The sequence below is a fragment of the Lactuca virosa genome, chromosome 8 (assembly GCF_052849685.1).
Source record: "Lactuca virosa cultivar CGN04683 chromosome 8, Lactuca_virosa_CGN04683_v6, whole genome shotgun sequence".
Taxonomy (NCBI): domain Eukaryota; kingdom Viridiplantae; phylum Streptophyta; class Magnoliopsida; order Asterales; family Asteraceae; genus Lactuca; species Lactuca virosa.
In genome coordinates, this window is record NC_136433.1 from 61036256 (window position 1) to 61055230 (window position 18975).

Here is an 18975-nt window from a genome sequence, read left to right on the forward strand (position 1 = left end):
ACTCTCTATGAGTTTTCATCATGACGTTATTTTCACATAAGCATGCATTCCTTGCATCAAGACGAAAATATAGATAGAGAAGATTTAGACGCGTAATCCTCCTTATTACTCCGAAAAGTTATATGTCAGTTCTAATATCGTAATTAAACGTTTAGAAACCTAAGCACATAAAATTTCCAGATCCGGTCGGCAACAGAACATAGATCCGAACAAATAATATCACATATGGAAATCATATAACATTTAGCACATAAAAGCATTTTAGGCATCTTTCCTAAAATATACTAGTGCTCGTGTCTAAAATATGGTAGACACTCATCTCACAATCATCACTTAACATTCTAAGTTTAAGTCTAGAAATCCTACAAATTCCTAGTTCGCTTAAACTAATGCTCTGATACAAACTGTGACATCCCCAATTTTCTCGGCCAGAAAAGACCGATTCGTTTATGCTTTGTTTTATAAACCAGAGTAATCTTTTAAAGAAAACGGTTGCGGAATTTGTTCCCAAATAAGATATGATAAAAAAATTTATCAAAACATTTCTCAAAGAGAATGTACTTTTCATTAAATAATAAAATCTCGGAATGTCATGTTCCGATACAGACCAAAAGCATAAACAGTACCATATAGGCCTTACAACATTTATTTATATCTAATGGCCTATAATCCAAAATCTCTCGTCAAGTCCACCAACTTATACTCTTGTGCCATTACCTGTAATGCAAAGAAAACTGAGTGGGTCAGGCTTGGGAGCCTGGTGAGCATATAGGGTTTTCGACCCACAATAATATAATTATTATATTCAATCATCAATCAATCAATCAATCAATCAAAATTACTCATTCCCATTATCTCCTTTATTTCTTAAGGATTTACCCTAAGCATCAACTATCCTTTATCCATTTATTCCTAAGGATTGCCCTAAGGAATTGACACAAAATCCACCACTGCCAAGGTCCTCAAATTACAACCGGTAAACACTTAGTTCAACATACTTAACGAACACCTAGTTCTAACACTCCTAGTGAACGCTTAATTCAAAACATCTGGTGAATACTTAGTTCTAAAACACTTAGTGAACACACTCAGTTCAACAACACCAAGTGAACACATCTAGTTCAAAAATACTTAACGAACACATTAAGTTCAAAAATACCAAGTGAACACATGGAGTTCAAAGATACCTAGTAAAACACTTAGGCAATTACCTACGGATTACCTACGGATTTATTTGTATTTTTCATTTTCGAAAGGTTAAATGTCGTTCTTTTCGCTTCATTTTTTTCACAACATTATTATACATTGATTATTTTGTTTTTCACAAAGTTATACATCATATAAACGTACATACATCCCTGTACACCATTTTATACATACACATACACAAAAATGATTAAACTTGAAATGAGTAATGAGTTTCGAGTGTGTACATGGATGTATGCATATTAATATGATGTATAACTTGGAGAAAACAAAGTAATCAATATATAATAATGTTGTGAAAAAATTTATCAAAAAAAAGACATTTGATACATTCGAAAATGAAAAATACAAAAAAAAAATCCATGGATAATCTATAGGTAATTACCTAGTGCTTCCTTGTATTTTTCACTTTCGAATGGTTAAATGTCGTTTTTTTCGCTTCATTTTTTTCATAACATTCTTATACATTGATGAATAACACTAATAAAAAAAAAGAGAAATGAAAAATAGTTTACTACGAATAATTAAAAAGTTCCACTTTTTTTCATGTCCGTAGGTAATATGTAGTTAATTGCCTACAAAATCCTACAATACTTACAAGTCGATTAAAATATTGGGGTTTTTCAATTTTCCGTCGCTATGCCGTAGGTAAATTCCTACGGAATAACTACAGAATTCTAATTTAGAATATAATATTATTATTTGTAGGTAATCTGTAGGTGATTATCAACGGATTACCTACATAAATTATTTTTGTTGCTAATATGTAGGTAGTTTGTAGGTGATTTAGGGCAAATATTTTAGTGGTTATTCCGTAGGAATTTCGTATGTAATTAACAACAGATTTTATTCCGTAGGTGATTTTTGTAGGTAAATAAGAATTTTCTAGTAGTGAGAAAGATTATATGTTAAATAAAGGTTGTCAAAAGATTTTGATAAATAATTTTTTTAAATGACAAATCGAATCTACTTCTATTCTACTCCTAATATAACATATGTCTCAAATGAAATTTGAACCTTCGACCTAATAGAATAAAACATCCACACTGATAAAGTTTTCATTCAAACGTCAACAAATCCAAAAAGCTTACCATATGCCCACTATAGTAAAAAAAATCATAATGGTTATTTGTGGATCCCATTACCAAGCTATTAGTTATATTATACATGTTTTATATACTAAAAAAACATATTAAAACGTTGAAAAATTAGAATAACTACAAAAGTTTATTGAAAATGTTTATCACACCATCTGATATGATCTTCACGGAGGCTCGTGGTGGCCATGATGACAACGAGCACGACCGTGCACATCATCCTAGTGGCTTCGTTGTCATCGTGTTCGTGGTGATTTTGTGATGTAAATACGAGTGACCATGCACAATGATGATCTTCTTCTCTCTATTCTTTCTTTTCTATCTTCATTGTGGAGAGTACCCTCCACTATATGTGGCGATTTGTGGTTGTGGTCTTTGGTGAGTCGAAGGAAACCTCGACCATAGCTGTGGTTACAATTCCAAAATGGCCTAAATGAAAAATGCCCCACAATAGAATATAATACTATTAGTTTTTTTTTTTCAAAATGTTTTAAGAAATTTATTATTAAAGTGATTGTTCAAATGATGTATTTGTTAAAGTTAGTTAGAAGCTAGAAGTTGTAGGTTTTATTTATATAGATCGCAAAAATAGTTATGAACTTTTAAAAGATACTAAATAATATAAAATACAAAATGTAAAAGTTAAAACTCCTAACAAAGACTGCTTGAGGTAGTTTTGCTCTTTTGAATTTGAATTTTTTTTATAAACTAAAAGCTTTAAAATAATACATTCGAAAAAGTTTTTTTTTAACTCGAATTATTTTAAAAACTTAAAATGCTGATCGTCAAACACATCTTAATTCTTTAAGGTTAATAATTGAAAATTTTAGAAGCTTAAAGGCATCATCAATTGTTAAACTTTCAAATAATTATTATTTTTGACATATGAGATTTCTATTAATCTTTGTTAGATAAAAACTTATTCTAAAAAAATATTCTAATAGATAAACCATTACAAAAGATTTATTTTACAAAACAAATTTATCCTTTTTATCTTCAATATTTATACAAACCTTTCATCTAATATGTTATTTTTAAACAAATGTATTGTTATTTATTTTCAAATAGGAAGTTTTTTTTTCTTTAATTTAATATAGTTCAATATATATCGATGGAAGACAAACGGGCAACAAACTGCGCCCTTAGCTCTTTCTGGATGGCAAAATACTACTTCATAATAAATAATTATTATTTTATGTCGTATTAAACATAGGCTAAGCTTTATTTTGAATAACAAAATTCGTTTTTTTTATAATGTTTACAAAATTCTACCATCTAGCTTGTTATTTTTAAATATATGATATATTTCTTAAATTAATATTATTTTATTGATGATAAAATTATTTATCAAATAATTTTATTTATTTTTTATCATATATTTAGTAAAATATATTAACGAATAAAAAAATTAAAACATTTAATATATAAATACAACTTGAGATTTAAAATAAAATTTACTTAGTACGGATTATGCAGCATACATAACATAAAAAAAAAAAATTAAATTGTTTTAGGAATAATTTACACTAAAATGTCAAAATCCTCATCCCTCCAATGTTTAAAAAAAAAATATATTTTCAAAGGAAAGTGGTTTCCGAATATTTAATTTCTCTTTCAAATATTTAAAAAGATTTTATCCACAAAATATTTCAATTAACCACAATGTCTAATTTACACAGGTCAAACTAATCCTTCACCTTCTCTTTTTCTCGCTCGTATTCATATATTGATATATTCACATTCATATTCATAGATCATACGTTCATCTTCATATTCATCATCTTCTTCATCTTCATCTTCATCTGCGGGTGTTCATTCATGGCTCAACTCCCATCCAACCAACAAGTCAACCAATTAAAAGAAATCTTCACCCGCTTTGACCTAGATTCCGACGGCAGCCTCACCCATCTCGAACTCGCCGCCCTCTTCCGCTCCGTCGGCCTCAAACCAGGCGACGAAATCGACACCCTGATAGCCAAATTAGACGCCAATGGGAACGGATCCATTGAATTTGAAGAACTAGTGAACGCCATTTTTCCCGATTCCGATGAAGAGATTTTCATCGACCAAGAACAACTCATGAAAGCCTTCCGATTGTTCGATAAAGATGGCGATGGGTCCATTACTCCTATCAAACTCGCAACCCAGATGGCGAAATTGGGCCACCCATTAACTTACCGGGAACTTAATGACCTGATGAATGATATTGACACCGACGGCGATGGTAGCATCAGTTTTCATGAATTTACGGCGGTGTTTGGGATGCCGGCGTCGGAATTCTTTGGAATAAGAACGCTTTAACGATGGTGATTGCCGTTTGTGGTCATCCATATGCAGTTTCCAGTTTCCAAAGCATGTGGTTGTTCTTGAGGATTGACGATGAACATGGATGAATTTACATGACTCTTTTTATATTCTTAAAATTTTCTTTTTGTACATAGTTATTTTTGCTTATTTTTGTATATAAGTTGTGTGTGTATCATTGAAGGAGAAGAATGAAATGCAAGGAGAATTCGCATTAAATAAACGCCTTTTCTTTATGTTTTCTTTTTCTTCTATGTGTTCGTGGGTCAAACGAAAAAAAATCTAAATACCACATATTTATTTATTATATTTATTTATTAGTTCTTATTCTCTCTTCTATTAATAAATACATATATATATATTTTTTTTATTTTTTTAAATCTAATACAATACACCGGTTCAATGTCGACCCACAAATTATTTGCAAACCCATTGGTAATTTTATAGTTAAACGGGCTGCTTATGATGAACTCTCACAAGTTAACCCATACCCATTGGAATTTTTATAATCAAATGGGCTGCACTGCTTAAAGAATAAAGCCCATTTATAAGAAAGAAGAACAGAAGAAACATACATAAAACATAAACTTCAAGGTCATAAAACCTTAATTTTGTCTTCGATCTATACACAATTGCTCTAATTTACAACAAAACTTTATCCTCTAAAACCTTAGAAATCGATAGACGATCATCACGTCATCATACATCAACAATTAAAGAATAAAAATTGGTCGAAAAGACAACCACTACTACCAAAATAATTTCTGTACATTACGGTCGATCCGTGTCCCATCTTTTACATCAGATTCAGTCCAATGCATGTCAAACACAGTATAACAATCTGTTACATCTCGCAGAACAAACGGGGCCCACACAACGCCACCTATGCGAGATCATGATTTGGACGCTTGTCGCTCCAAATTCAAATGATACAAATCATTGTCCCTTGCTATCGATCGAGCCGTGAACCCAACCGTTGTGGTCCGGATCGACCGCTGGCGGACCATGTTAACATACTCCGGATCATCGGTATGCCCTTCGTATCTTATCCATTGGATCATTCCATGGTAAGCCGGGAAGAATCTCATTTGAACCGCTTTGTAACAATAGTAAGGAATCAAGGCGGCAATCACCACATAAAAAGTCACAAACCAATACGAAGGTGCGGGCGCGAGTGTTTCTAGAAACACATTGTACGCGGTTGTTGAAATGGTGGTCGGCATCGCACCGTAAGCCAGGAGGAAGAGATACCAGAGGATAATTCCTCCCCAGATGAACACATGTTGGATTAACGTGAAGTAGCTAACCGCAAGCGCCATCTGGCAGTTGACTACCCATACGACACACGTGTAGATTGTGGCCCCCACAACTTCCATGCCAGCTGTCTTCCCGTTCTTTCGGTATGACTCGGGGTCTAACGCGCGTGTACATAGGAAAAAGACGATTATGCCACTGGCTAAGCCGTTAAGCATCCACCCGAATATTCTACGCCATCTAAAGAGCGTGTTTTGGACACCTTCTTGGTATAGCAACGGGAACTGTCGTATGGAAAAAAAACACAAAATTAGATACCGGTTATTGTGAAATGACTATAATGCCCTTTTGTTTCTAGACGTTTAAGACGGTTACAAGGGCAATTTGGGCATACCTTTAGGCAAAATCTTGCGGATACGTCTTGGTCAAAGACGCCTAATGCAATGGCGGGAAGTGATGTGAAGAAAACGTTGTAAAGAGACAAATACCAATCGTTATATGCGGGTTGACCCGAGAACGATGCGTAAGCTTCATATAAGAACACCGTGGTTCCAAATACGATATTTTTATAGAAAAAGTAGCATATCTGCAAAATTATATAAAAAATTAAAAAAGGTGTCATTCGATTATACTATCGTGAAGACAAAAGGGGCCTACAATTCGATTATAAAAAAATAATAAAAAGATTCTTACCATTGAAGAAATTCTTCGATAACACCAATGTCCATGCACCAATAGCAATCTTTCAAGAAACCGAAATTGAGCAATTGCAATATCACTCGACATAACCGCCTGTATAACAAAACAAACCCAAAATTATTTACAAAAATCGAAAGTATAATTAACATGAAATAAATATAATCCCAATTCCCAAGTACCTGCATTCCCTCGACACCACTGATTCCGATTCCGATGTCGGCTTCTTGAAGCATTCCGACATCATTCGCCCCATCACCAATTGCCAAAGTCGTCTTTCCAGTTCCCTCTTTCACAAGTCTAGTAACCAAAGCTTTCTGTTTTGGTGAAGATCTACAACAAATAACAGACGCACACCCAACAGCAAGATCCAAAAACGTGTTTTTAATGTCATCATGTAACGCGTATGCGAGAGATTTCCCATCAATAATTAGAGCGTATGGATCGGATGATGAAGAAGAAAGTTGAGCTTTTCCTGCTAATATCTGCTTCTTCACATTTTCTTTTGAGATCTGAAAGGGCAAAATCGTCATTTTCACTGTAAAAAGTAGTGAAGATAGCAAGGGATGTAGAAAGACGGACGTCCAATTTACCTTTGAAATTACGTCTTTGTCCCCGGCTTTTTCGGCTGATATGATTTCGGGGGATTCTAAGGTGATTATAATTTGTTTCATTCCTTGTCTAAGCAAACTACAAGCGAATCTGAAAAATGTTTGGTATTTAAACGTTAGATTTTAAATTTAAAAAAAAAAGTAAATTATTTAAAGTGGTAAATTAAGCTTTAAAAAAAGACGAAAACTTACCCGATATTGATTGCTGTTTCCATTTTGTCACCAGTAAGAACCCAAATCTTGATTCCTGCTTGAGCAAGTTTATCAATGCATTCCGGCACCTTTAAACAAAAGAACACAATTAAAACCAAATTTTAAGATAAAAAAAACGGTGTATAAACTATAAAGTTCTTGAATTAAAAATAAAAAATATAATAAAAAAAAACTCACCCCTTTTTGGAGTTTGTCCTCAACAGCAGTAGCACCAAGAAGAATCAAATCTTTTTCAATTTCTTCGGTTGTTGCATCAATCAAATCTTCTCGATCTTCACTTACAGAGTTTTTAGCTTCTATAAATTTTTCATTAAAGTCTTTATATTCTTCTTCATTAAGTTCACGATATGCAAGAATCAAAGTTCTTAATCCTGCATCTGCATACTCATTCACATGTTCTTTTGTATTTTCCTCAAATTGTCTCCCGTTTTTCGCAAGTCTATCAAACATAACACTGTAAAAAAAACGATAATCACAAGGTTAATAACTATTTTAAAAAAAAAAATCAAGATTGATTTATTTTGAATAGTTTTCTTCTTACCTATCTGCACCTTTACAGAGTAAAAGAAGCTTCCCGAATTCATCACGAACAATAACAGACATTCTTTTTCTTGCACTGTTGAACTCAAGAACATTTAAAAGCTCATATGTCCTGCAAATAAACAATACAAAGATTATTGATTTACAGTTTTTTAGAACTTTTTCAAGATTTGATACCAAAATTTACCCAAAAGGGTAAAAGGAAGAAAATAAAAATATTACCTTTCGACTTTTTTCTTAGACATAGGATCTAACTCCATAAAAGAAACAGTTGTTTGTGTCCTTTTATAAAATTCAAACCCAAGTTCTCTTGCAGCTATAACAAAAGCAGCTTCATCAGGGGATTCAGCTTCATAAGTAACTCTCCCTGTTTCTTCATCAACATCAGGAATCGCTGTATGACAAATCGCAAGTAATCTAAAGAACTTCTGAATAACATCAGAACGTGGTTCAAGAAGCCAATAACCATTCACGATCCTTTCATCTTCAAAATTATACCCTTTTACAGATAACCCAGAATCATCGTCTTCATCATCATTATCGTCATCAAGAACTCTTCCATTAACAACCAATGGCGATCCTGTCTTTTTCGCCATAGCTCTTTCAACTTCTGTAACACCACGTCCGTATGCTGTTCCTGCTATCGAACACTTGATGAACTCCATTGAATTGCAGGTTAAAGTCCCGGTTTTGTCTGATAAAATCGTGTCGATTTGGCCGAGTTCTTCGGTGATATTTGAAGTTCGCGCGTGTGCGGGTTTATCAGCTTCTTCGTAGTACATATGAATGTCGTTGTTGATGAAAATCGTCTGTAGAACTTTCACGATTTCTATTGAAACGTATAGAGAAATCGGGATTAAATATGTGTATAACAATAAAGCTGTGAGAAAATGGTACATCGCTGCAGCTGGAGCCCGTTTCGGGTCGAAAAAAATCTCCGAAGCGTCAGGTCTCAAATACCATCGTTTCATTCTGTCACCATCTAAATCGTTCTTTGTAACAATCCCGAAGTAAATCGAACCCAGAAAAGCGATTAGAAACAAGATGAAGAACAAGAAATAGATGATGTTATCCATTCGTTTTTCAATCCCACTTCTTTTCGATGGTGGGTCTGTAGAGTTTTGAATCACTTTCGTATCGTGACCAGTGAAGATGACGACGCCATAGATGTAATCTGTGTTTCTGAGCTTTGAATCGCGTAGAAGAAGTTGTTGTGGTGAAAGTGCGTACTGTTGTTCTTGAAACTCCATTGTTCCAACGAAAGTGTAGAGACTTGCGTTTGGATCTTCGCATTTGACTGTTGCTTTGAAGCTGTTGATGTTTGAATCGTCGTTGATCATGGAAGTTGCGTCTAGCGATTGTTTTAGCTTCAAATTTGTTTCTCCATCTAAGTTCATCGTTTCAACGTAACAAACAGCATCTTCATAACTCGATGAAATTAACAGAAGATCAGCAGGAAAGAATTCGTCTTTTTCGACTTTCACTACATCCCCTACTCTCAGTGTTTTCCATTCTCGAGATTCGAAAACTCCACCACCACGATGAACTTTCACCTTTCGATTATTCACCTCATGGTCCTGAAAAAAGGTTCGATACACAAAAACGAATCAAAACCCACAAAAAACCAAAGATTCAAACTCCAAAATGAGCTGGATCTGACATGAATCGAAGAAAATTGGGAATATCAACATATGAATATATGAACATACCTGCTGTTGTCGTTGCCAATCTTCAATACCTTCTTTCACCATGGTAGCACCAATGACGACGATTAAAGGAAGAATAGCGCTAACAGCTGAATAAGGAGCTAGAGCTGTAAAAGACAAGATACCAGTAACAAGAAAGTAGAAATTTGCGACTCTTCTAAACTGTTCAAACAGTGATTTTGGTATAAAAGTCATTGGCGTATATTTGGTTGATCTCACATAATTATCTACATAAGTTTGAGTTGCAGCTTCTGAAACACCAGTTTCATTGCAATAAACCACTCTCGAAAACCCAGGACCCCCAATTTGTGAATGATCATCGTCGAATCTGTTTCTTCCACACTTGAAGGAGTAGATCTTGCTAAAATGTAACCTCCTTTTCCTTCCTGTCCCCATTTTTTTTCTACTTATGTTCTATGATATGAAGAAGAAGAAAAAAAAAAACTCCAGAGTTCTCTTTCAAGAAACCTTGTTTTTACAGATACCCAGATGAGGAATCCCTCAAAAAACAACAAGAATTGGTGGTTTACTCACCTCCCAAGTGGAATTAATTAATGGGTTCAAGCAGAAAAGCTCAAAACCCCAGTAATTAAATAACCTAATCAAGAACTTATCAAAGTGTACTACAAATTCGTGAAAGTTACTTGACAATCTATAAATTGTTTGTGTCACGAAAACAAAGAGAAAGAACAAATGAATAAAGGGTTTTCTTTTTCAATAATGGGAGCTAAATCCAAAGTCTATATATATTTGGCATGATTGAAGAACAAGAAAAGGAAAATGTAAGGAAGAAGGTGGTTGTATAATTTGATTTATTCTTAGAGCTCGAAAGGTTTGACCGAAGAATCAAACCATGGATCTCTTTCTGTGTCGCTTTCATGTTTTGACTTTAATAAGGCGAAGATGTTGATTAAAGAAAATTTCAATTTTTTTCCAACTAACACACAATAATCAAACCAAGAACAATTAATAAAATATAATTTCGATTCAATTTGATTATAATTCACAAAAAGGGGAGAGGAAGGTTCTAAAGAACCGAAATTTAAAGAAATACAGAGTGTTCAAACTTCAAAGAGGGGTTTTTTCTGTTTTTCGAATTAATTTCAACAATTCACACACTCATATAATATTAATTTAATAATTGAAAAGAATATTCCGGTAGAAATCTATACCTATTGCGTGAGAAGTGTCTCCTGTTTTCCCCCTTTTTGTATTTTGTAAAAGAAGCTTCAAAGAAGAACAGACAGGTGGATCTTTAAGTTATGTACATATGTTTGTTTTTTGTCAGACTGATATTGATGAATTGTAGTACTTGTAATTTATGCATTAAATGTTGTATTAATAACTAAAAATGACTTTTAATTCTATATAAATAGGTAGTTATTGTAAATGGGTATGGAAATTATTGTAAATATGTGTAAACATTTCTCCATGAGAAAACAAACCTAATGTTCTAGATGCCTTCCTTTTTTTGCCATTTCAAGGAATTCTTGATTTTGGTATTTCCTAAAATATACTTTCTTGTTTCTGTTTGAGATATTGATTTCAATGAGAAAGCAAACCATTTATGTAGGTGAACCTTGTCGTGTTGTCCAGATTTAACAAATGTAAAACTTGATTATTAGTTAGTAATATAAATTATATTAGAAAATTACATGAAATAATCCATCTTCATTAGAAGAAAATTACAAATATATTAGAGCACATTTCCGTTTATATTAAGATTATCTTTTAGCATACCAAAAATCATGAAGTGTCACACTAAAGATAATATTTTCTAGATACGGTTCTAGTGTTAGGTTTACAACAGTAAAGAAGCTACAACCTTATATAAAATAAAGATGGTCATCGGTCAACACAAACTATATTGACAAAAAAAATTTAAAAACTCTTAGGTATGGATTAGCTACACATGACTCGTGTATCTATTTTTTTTTATTATGTTTGTTAATCAAGGTTCAAAAAAAACTAGTAAGGGTTTTGTTATGATGCGTCATGTCTACAAACTTTATATCAGTTGCCAGATTTTAACAAAATATCATCTACAAACTTTATATCAGTTGCCAGATTTTAACAAAAAAAAAAAAAAAAATATATATATATATATATATATATATATATATATATATATATGAATTATAGTAGAAAAAATATATATATAATTATTAATTATATAGAAAATTGTGGCTTTAAGTCACATCATACAAACGACATTATTCTTCACGGCTCGTAAGGTTTGACATTGCTGCTAAGTCACACTTAACGATATTTAAAACATTGTTGTTAATATAAGTGGCAACTCACTTCTCGTTTTTTGTGTTATAAGTGATATTAGGCGATAGGTTTATGTAAACATGAGTTATATGATATTGATCTTAGAAATTGTTTTATTATATATATATATATATATATATATATATATATATATATATATATATATATATATATATATATATATATATATATATATATATAAGGGTTCAATTGATAAAAAAAAAGGTTGAGAATGGGGGAATCATTCTCAGTCACTCATTTATTTTTGCCACAAAAGCCTCCGTCGTACCAGCGGAAATGGGAAATGAATGGACATGTGTTTTCCAACAAAACATATTTCCTTAAACTATGCTAATCATTACCTTAATATATACAAAAACATAGTTTTTTTTCGTTTTTTTAATTTTTAAGAAGCTATTTTTATCGAAAAATGATTTTAAATATACCAAAATTCATGGTTTTTTATTCTCTACAAATAGACATCCATATTGATATAGTTTTAAGATAAAATAAAAAATTTATTTTTTTTATATTTTCAGCTATCGTTATTTATAAGTGAATAAAAATGCATCAGGTTTAATTACAGTACATTCGTTATTCACTTATGAATAAAAAGTATGATTAATTTTTTTTACAATTTAAGTATCATTCATATATGAATATAGCATATAATAAACATAGTATATTCATATTTAAATATTAGACGATGCATTCACTTGTGAATATTAACATAGTATATTCACTTGTGAATATTAGATGATATATTCACTTATGAATATTAAATGATATTTTCATATGTGAATATTACATAGTATTACATGGTATATCACATGTGAATATTACATAGTATATTCACTTGTGAATATTAGATGATATATTCACTTATGAATATTACACAGTATATTCACATATGAATATTACAAGGTATATTCACTTGTGAATATATTCACTTATGAATATTAGAAGGTATTTTCACAAATATATATAATTTTCATATGTTATTCACATATGAATAACATACAGACTTGCATATTTGTTTTATGTTTTTAATAATCATATACTGATTCATGTGAGAAAACATATTCATATGTGAATATAACGTGGTAATTTAGTTTATGCATTTCATCAAACAGTTGGAGTGCATACAATTTAACTATTTTAAAAATGTTAAAAACATGATACTTCCAATTCAAGTTATCAATTCCAAATCATCATATACTTCCGATTTCGACTCAGATGCGACATCCTATGTCTGATCGATTTCTCATTTTGATTTTGATTTCTGAAAATCCGATTGGGAACCTGTGAGTACCGATTCCGAGTCCTTCAATGTCGACTGTGACTGCGTGTCTTGAACTCCGATTCTAATTTCATGAACAGCAAAGAAATTCTGATTCCAACTCAGTTCGTTTGCGAATCTGGGAAATTCCAGTTCCAAATCCGTTATGAACTTTAACAGATGCTTGTAAGCTACGAACATTCGGAGTATTCAACAAAGAAATCGATGAAATTGATGAATTTGGGTTGCACATCTGTCTTGAACGGCGAACCTCCCAACCACGAATATTGATGATTGATTAACACTGGATGACATTGATGATAGATTAGTTGAAAAAATCTGGATGATTGTTGAAGGTTGGAGGAGAAATTTTGATGATAAACGAACTGTTATCGAATTCTCTATAGTTACGTATTTGACATTGAAGGTTATTAACATATTTACAAGTTTGTCACCGTGTCTTTTTATGCTTAGATTAAATGAGTGGCTGAGAATGATTCCCCCATTCTCAAACTTTTTTATTTTCTCAATTGAACTTACCTCTCTCTCTCTCTCTCTATATATATATATATATATATATATATATATATATATATATATATATATATATATATAGAGAGAGAGAGAGAGAGAGAGAGAGAGAGTGAGTGAGAGTTAGGTTCAAATGTTTCCAATAAGTATTGTGTGCATCTAAGGACCAACCAAAATTTAAGAATAATTTAATAGTTAATAAATAATAAAAGGGTATGATAGTAATCTAACACTATCTAATTACAGTAGATATTCTAAAACATTTAATATCTCCTAAAAATAGGGAAATCAGTTTAAAAATCCTTTTACGCGTTTTTTCATCTCAGTAACCCTAACCCCTCGTCTTTTTCTTTCTTTGATCTGTAGACGACCTTCCTCCTCTCTATCCCGCTGCTAATTACTTTGCCGGATACCAACGACGCCTACGTGTGATACCTTCATCCACCAATGTCGCCCACCTCCAGTCCATCTCTTAACTATCACCGATGCCATCTTCCATCTTCATTCAGGCCGTCTATTATCACCGATGCCGACTCGGGTGACTTTCTCAATTATCTTTTGTTTTTAGTTTAGTATTCGAAGGTTATTGATTTGCGTATTTAGGGTTTGCATTGTTATTTGATTACGTATGATGTATTTTTGCTCAATTTCTTATGCAAATTTACTTTAGCAATTATTGTTTGATAAATCATTTTTTTTCGATTGTGCAAATTTTGTAAATCGGATTCAATTGACAATTGTTTATTATTATAAAGCCCCATTAATTTGGAATTGATGAATTCGATTTTTGTTTTGAAGGTTTGCTTTTATGGGTGTAAGTTATCTGTGTCATATGTGTTTTCAATATGTGTTGCATACAATTGTTATTATCGATTCTAATTGTCAAAAATTTGTATATATAAATTAAAATTGAAGTGGGTGAAATATAGCAAGAACTTAAGTGTTATACAATCTGATGACGAATGTTCGAGAGGTTAATTAGCAATGCTTATTACTATTATTCAAGTTATTTTTTGTTGTTATATGTGTTCTTTTTTCTATTGATGTAATTATAGTGTATTTTTTCATATAAATCCAAAAAGAAAGGATATACGAGTTCACCCATTGCTAACATATGTGCAAAACGACATATTTTTCATAGTTTATTATTATTATGTATTCATGAATGTTTTATAGGTTAGCAATGTTTATTACTATCATATATGTTTTTCACATAATGATCTTATTATTTTCGCAGGTCATGAACAAAAGATAAACGCTTCTAATTCTAATGACAGTCATTCTGAAAGAATTTGATTTCATGACAATTATTCTGTCAGAATGTATAAAATGATTCTTAGCAATAATATTCTTATAGAATGAATTAGTATTTTTTTTTTGATTTTGTTGTTTTTTTTCCTTTTTTTACCATTCTTTGTTTTGATCATTAAGAGTTTATTCGATGTATTATGTGAGAATGTATTATATGTATTCTGCAAGATTGTATTCTATATATTCTACCAGAATGTATTATATATTCTGCCAGAATGTATTCTATGTATTCTGTCATAATGTATAAATTGATAGGAATTGCAAGTAACATGTTTTTAATCATTCTTAGTTTTTGTTGCATTTGTGATAGAAATGGTCGGAAGAATGGCTTGAAGACTTGATAAGAATGACTTGAAGAATGAATCAGAGATTGATCACACTCACAGTTTAAGAATGTTGTTATTTTTTAGGAATTACATTTGTATTTGTTCATTAATTGTATATTTAAGAATGCTGATTTTTTATGATATTCGTTAAAATATGCATAAATATATTAAAATGTATAAGGCTATTAGTATGTAAGAATATGTATAAATTTGTATTTAAGTTCAAATGCATATGAAAATATTAAAATGTTGTTATTCTTGAACCGGGAGTTCAAGAATTATGTTATTCTTCATTAATATTTTAATAGAATAAAACTCTGAAAGAACATCATTCTTACAAAAAAACATTCTGACCGAATAAAATTGGTTATGTTTACAAATTACGTTAGAATTAAAATTGAATTAATTAAAAAAATTCAGATTTTTTAAATTAGGAAAATTAATTATCCACAAAAATCCGAAATTTCTTTATATAAATGTAGTTAATTGTCCAAAATACCCTTTTGCTAAAAATTATGTGATTATATGGTACATGTTATCCCATCTGACCGAGCTCCTCCGGAAGATCTAATTTATATGCCACCTTGCCAACCTTGGCAATGATCCTGAATGGCCCGATGTATCGGGGACCCAACTTCCCTCTCTTCCTGAAGCGAATCACACCCTTCCAGGGTGAGACCTTCAGGAGCACCATGTCACCGACCTGAAACTCCAACTCAAATCGGCGCCGGTCGACATAGCTCTTCTGACGACTCTGTGCGGTCTACAGTCGCTGTCTGATCTGCTGAATCATCTCGGTAGTCTGCAGGACTACCTCAGTCCGACACATTACCCTGTGACCAACCTCGCCCCAACAGACTGGGGTGCGACATCTCCGTCCATACAACAGCTCATAAGGTGGAACACCAATGCTGGAGTGAAAGTTGTTGTTATAGGAGAACTCTGCAAGGGGTAGGTAGGAGTCCCAGCTCCCACCGAAGTCAATGACGAAGGCTCTCAGCATATCCTCGAGATTCTGTATGGTCCGCCAGCTCTGGTCGTCCGTCTGTGGGTGATCGGCGGTACTGAAGTGCAACCGCGTGCCCATTTCTCGTGGAACTTCTGCCAAAACCGAGAGGTAAACCGAACATCACGGTCTGAGACGATAGAGACCGGAACCCCATGGCGAGCGACAATCTCGCGTATATACACATCGGCCAATATTGAACTATCACACAATTGATAGTTCTAGTCCCCTAAGTTTAATTAATCTCTTTTAGCCACAAAATTAATTCTTAATTAATTATTGACTAATATTAATTAAACAATATGATTTCTCCTTTAATATATTATTCTCATAATATATTAATAAATCATAATTAATCCTCTCTCTCTATAATTCATCCTATCAAGTTGCTTTAGTGAAGGCAACCCAAAAGGACCATGCACCATCGGGTTAAGTACATACCAAAATAGTTATGGACTTAGACACTAATCCAACAGTCTCCCACTTGGATAAGTCTAATAATTATTCTGCGTACGACTTCAAATCCTGATCCGCAATCGTAGCTTTCAAAAGCCGCTGTCAACTCTGATCATATCAGAAGCGTGTCCTTTAGATAAGGGATCATATATTCTTCCATTCTTGATATCATATAGACTGAGACATGGATTTAAATCATTATCTCTGTCTATATATTGTTTCCCGACTTCCGATTTATGATGACCGACAACAGACTACAATTGAACACATCAACTTAGTCCCGACTTGGCCAAGCGCTTAGGGTGTCATCACTAAATCATCGAGGGGCCCACAGATATCGCTTTTATCCTACTTTGGGTAAAAGGAACGGATAAATTTCGACTCAATGCTCGCTTGCACTCACTCACCGAATCACACACACCAATACGTTTTATAACACCAAGTTACTGGTGCGTTTACATATTATCAATGTGTAACCGACTCGCAAGATACAACTCACACATCTCGGTTTCAAGAATATAAGATATTATCGTCTCACCAATCACTCGTGATAAAATCCATGAAGTGATCCAAGTGAGCGTGGGTTTATTCCAATACTTTAATCTTATAGCAGTACTCATGAACCCTGCAGCAAACTTTTGCTATGTCTAAAACACTCTAGACAATCTACAGTCAGATTCATGAGAATCTTCTTTCATACCTACTCCCAAAGTATGAGCGACTGTGGAACGTTCGAATAATCTTATTATTCAGGAAGTCAAAACATGCAAATTGAAACACAAGAATAATACTAATCTTATATGGCCCCAAACTTTTGAGTATAAATAAAACACTTTTATTTAATCGCCATATTGATTACTCATTATTTGTTGTTTCAGGTAATCAACTTCTTACTTGAATTATAACGACAATTGTCCCATGCTCTTAGCATGCACACTATGTTTACTTATGGTCCTTACTATGTGAAATAGTATAATTGAATAACATTTTCAATCACACTCATTTTACAATTCCCAATCCTTACCACAAGTGTAAGAATACCAAATTCTTGCCACTTATAGAATATGTTAGATTCTAACATTTTATGCAACGGTCCTTTCGTAATGTCACGACACAAAAGTCACCAAGACTCGGCCAATGAAATTAGAAAATGCTCCATTGGAGATTGTTACAAGACAATTCCATAGATGTGAAGTCTCACATTCAAAGTACATTCCTTTGAACTTTCTTCTTGCAAAAAAAGTTTTTCTAGACATACAGATTCTTAACGTCCTACTCCCAATATGGAAACATTTCCATATTTTCCATATGACAACTTATTTTAAATAGAATCTTATATATTCATAATAATGTCAATATGGTCCATCCATGACTATACTTCTAACTGTCCACAAGTGACCAATCCTTGGTGAACCTTAGATTCTCTTTGACAGTTGTTTAACTAATTCAGTCAAATCCGATTCTAGTCCTCTTTCCCTCTTAATGCCCTAGGCATTTGGAAAATATTAGAATGGTCGAATATTACAACGACATGATACTTTACCAGTCTTTTGCTATAATATTTCTATTTCTATTTGCCACATTCTCACGATTCGAACTATGACGAGGGATGTCGTAATCATAATCGAGTGTGAGAACGCAACAATTATTTCCATATATAGAATTCTCTTACGTTGAATCCTTTCAACATAACATTCATATATCTTTTTGACTAAATTTGATTAAAATTTATCGATCTAAACCTTTAGATTTGAAACGAAGTATAATATTCTCTCCCTTAATTATAGCAAAACAACTTTTCAACCTATGCAACTTTGCAAAGTGAAACTTTTGTTTTCTATAATTAATATTGCTAACTTGCAATAATAATAATGCTCCCACTAACATGATGATTATATCCATACCCGCATAACATTTATGCTCCCACAAGCTTTGACACGTATTTAGAAAACAGTTGGACTTCTAAAAGACAATACTTATTGACTTTCCAAAGTTCATATTTCCAATACGATGTGCTTCGATAAGCCTTTATCTAAGTTGTTTCAAAATTCACACACCTTTCCTTAGATAGCTCACATGTGTGTCTAAACTAATTCAGAACTTATATTACTAAGTCCTAAATGTTCAGATTAACTGCCAAATCTCACAATTCGAACTATGAAGAG

General features: G+C 32.5%; 1 protein-coding gene and 1 pseudogene across 1 annotated transcript; one reads left to right on the plus strand and one right to left on the minus strand.

Moving 5' to 3' along the window:
- The first annotated feature begins 3969 nt into the window (after nucleotides 1-3969).
- On the plus strand, nucleotides 3970-4843 carry LOC145129983 (putative calcium-binding protein CML16 pseudogene; annotated as a pseudogene).
- A 336-nt stretch (nucleotides 4844-5179) lies between these two features.
- Nucleotides 5180-10560, minus strand: LOC145129982 (putative phospholipid-transporting ATPase 9). Its single transcript, XM_079064820.1, has 10 exons — nucleotides 9631-10560; nucleotides 8144-9498; nucleotides 7923-8033; nucleotides 7559-7835; nucleotides 7361-7449; nucleotides 7151-7259; nucleotides 6740-7069; nucleotides 6555-6653; nucleotides 6256-6447; nucleotides 5180-6145 (listed from the first exon to the last, which is right to left on the minus strand). The coding sequence occupies exons 1-10, from the start codon at nucleotides 10021-10023 to the stop codon at nucleotides 5501-5503; spliced, it is 3600 nt and encodes a 1199-aa protein (XP_078920946.1). The 5' UTR covers nucleotides 10024-10560; the 3' UTR covers nucleotides 5180-5500.
- Between the last annotated feature and the right edge of the window lie 8415 nt (nucleotides 10561-18975).